General features: G+C 43.4%; 2 protein-coding genes across 2 annotated transcripts in view; both read right to left on the reverse strand.

Moving 5' to 3' along the window:
* LOC105174361 (pentatricopeptide repeat-containing protein At4g02750-like) lies at positions 192-1469 on the reverse strand. Its single transcript, XM_011096439.1, has one exon. The coding sequence runs from the start codon at positions 1467-1469 to the stop codon at positions 192-194; it is 1278 nt and encodes a 425-aa protein (XP_011094741.1).
* Positions 406-2367, reverse strand: part of LOC105174362 (protein CNGC15b-like) — a 5169-nt gene continuing 3207 nt past the window's right edge. Inside the window, exon 9 of the mRNA XM_011096440.2 lies at positions 406-2367. This exon is cut by the window's right edge and continues 33 nt beyond it. Within this exon, the coding sequence (XP_011094742.1) occupies positions 1836-2367 (532 nt within the window). The 3' untranslated portion in view covers positions 406-1835.

Genomic DNA, 2367 nt, shown 5'->3' on the forward strand with positions numbered 1-2367 from the left:
GTAATGGGGCTATATCTTCCTTTTGCTCAGCTGTTGGAAATAACGTGCCCCTCAAATTCAGTTTTAGTTATCTGGTTCCTTGATGAACAAACATTATCTTTCAGGAAGATACAGAGAGGAAGATTTTGACAGCTTATGATGTAAACTTTACACCAAGCCTCTCAAGCCCCAAGAAGTCATAGCATGCAACTCTACTCCAATCCATCTGAAAATCTATCCAATCTTAAATAGTATTTCTCCATGTCATAGGCGAATAACTCAACAACTGCATAAATCTGATCAGCCTCTGGATGAATTTCATCCCCAGTGGTGAATAAATGATTTTTCCCCTTAATATCAATCCAACTACAACCCAACTCCTTTCTAGCAGCTCCATCCCGCATTTGTGCCCTCATTTTTGCCACCTCCTTCCATTTCCCAGCCAGTGCAAAAATATTAATGACCATCAAACACGCACTTGAATTGTAAGGTTCAAGTTTCAATATTTGTTCTGCGGCACAAACACCCAATTCTGTGTTTCCCCAGATCCTGCATCCATTCAACAATGTCCTCCAAAAGATTGTTGTTGGCTTGAAGGGCAGCTCCAGTATAATCTCATATGCTTCTTTAAGCTTCCCGGCACGTGCATAAAGGTCCACCATTGCGGAAAAATGCTCGGGTCCTGGTGATATCCCATAATCCATTTTCATTGACTGAAAATACTCTCTCCCTTCCTGCACAAATCCGCAATGGCTACAACCATGTAAAACCCCCATATAGCTAATTCCATCTGGCAGAACTTGAGCCTTTTGCATCTGATGGAAAATCATCATTGCTTCCAATCCATACCCATGCTGTGCAAAACCCACAATCATAGCATTCCATGTTACACGATCAGGTTTATCTAAGTCCAGGAAAATGCGCCTTGCGTTGTAAAAACTCCCGGTCTTGACAAACATAGAAATTGCTGAATTTCCAACATGATTATTACCATGAAACCCCCTTTTAAGAGGTTGACAATATACTTGCTCACTCACCGAAACAATTGCTAAATCAGCGCAGGCCGACAACACACTCGTGAACAAATGAGGAGTTGGCACAATTCCAACCAACAACATTTCTCTAAACACATTCAAGCTCTCAATTGCAAACCCATTCTGCTGAAACCCCGATATAATGGACGACCAAGAAACTGCATTTGCTTCAGGCATTTGCTTAAACAAGCGCCACGCTTCATCAACCTGTGAAGCACGACACAATCCAGTAATAATAGCTGTCCAGCTCACGACATCTTTCTCAGGCATTGCTACAAACAGCTTCAACGCCACATGAGTTTTTCCCGCTTTTATATAACCCATGATCATGGTGTTCCAAGAAACAGAAGTCCTGTCAGGCATTCTGTCGAACAACTCTCTTGCATGCTCAACCATTTCGTTCTCAAGGTAGCACCTGATCATGACATTCCAAGAAACCGAGTCTCGCACACCCATTTCATCAAATATCTTTCTTGCGTGCAAGATGTCTCCTCTGATAGAAAGCTGTAACATTCTCTCTGTTAGTGCCACCAAAAGGTCATCCTCCCGAGCGTTTAATGGAAGCCTCCTATGCTTTATTGGGGAAGGATTATTAACATTATGTGGGGTGCGTAAGCTAAAAAGGGCTTTGTTATTCGGGGAGTTATATATCAATTTGATTGAATTGTGATGTAACCATCTTTTCACATGGATCATCTCCAATGCGCAAGAAGGAGCCTAAACTTATTTATTATTTCCTCCAAGTTACATTTTTCACTGCAAGAAGCTGCATTTAGACTATATAAACCAAAGCACCAAAACCTCTTCCAAAAGTTTCACGTCTCATACACTATCATCAATTGAGAAATCAGGTTCCACTGGTTTCTTCATTGCGCTTAGTATGTCCATTTGTGAACCATTTCTCAGGCTCCCAGACCTTCTAGTGCTAGTAGCCAACTGTGCAGCGTACATGGCGAACTCAGATGCTCTTGGTGGCAACGAAGCACAACGTTCCATAGCTAATTCGGCCGGAGGAGCTGTTACATTCTCCCGAGCCTTCAGCACACCGCCTTCCTTTCTTCTTTTGTACCTAAACCATGCTGCTTGTATAAAGCATGCAGCCCATGTCCTCCATTGATTCGAGTGGAACCTAAACTTGTGCTTCAGTTGCTTGCTGTGCAGCTTGCGGAATTGTGATGCAACGAACTTCACATCCTCGGAGACGAGAGCAAACGCCTCGACCTCGGTGATGGCATTCACCGTTCGTGTGGAGGAAGGGAGGAGGATACTGGGGCGTGGGTAGAGAGCCCAACTGAGCAGTTCTTCACCACAGAAGTCTCCTGATCCTAGCTGGCACGAATTGAAAAACCCAGTT

Source organism: Sesamum indicum, linkage group LG11 (genome assembly GCF_000512975.1).
Source record: "Sesamum indicum cultivar Zhongzhi No. 13 linkage group LG11, S_indicum_v1.0, whole genome shotgun sequence".
Classification (NCBI taxonomy): domain Eukaryota; kingdom Viridiplantae; phylum Streptophyta; class Magnoliopsida; order Lamiales; family Pedaliaceae; genus Sesamum; species Sesamum indicum.

What these genes read in the sequence shown, in the direction of transcription:
- LOC105174361 (XM_011096439.1), bottom strand. Translation starts at nt 1,469, where the DNA reads ATGGGTGTGCGAGACTCGGTTTCTTGGAATGTCATGATCAGGTGCTAC.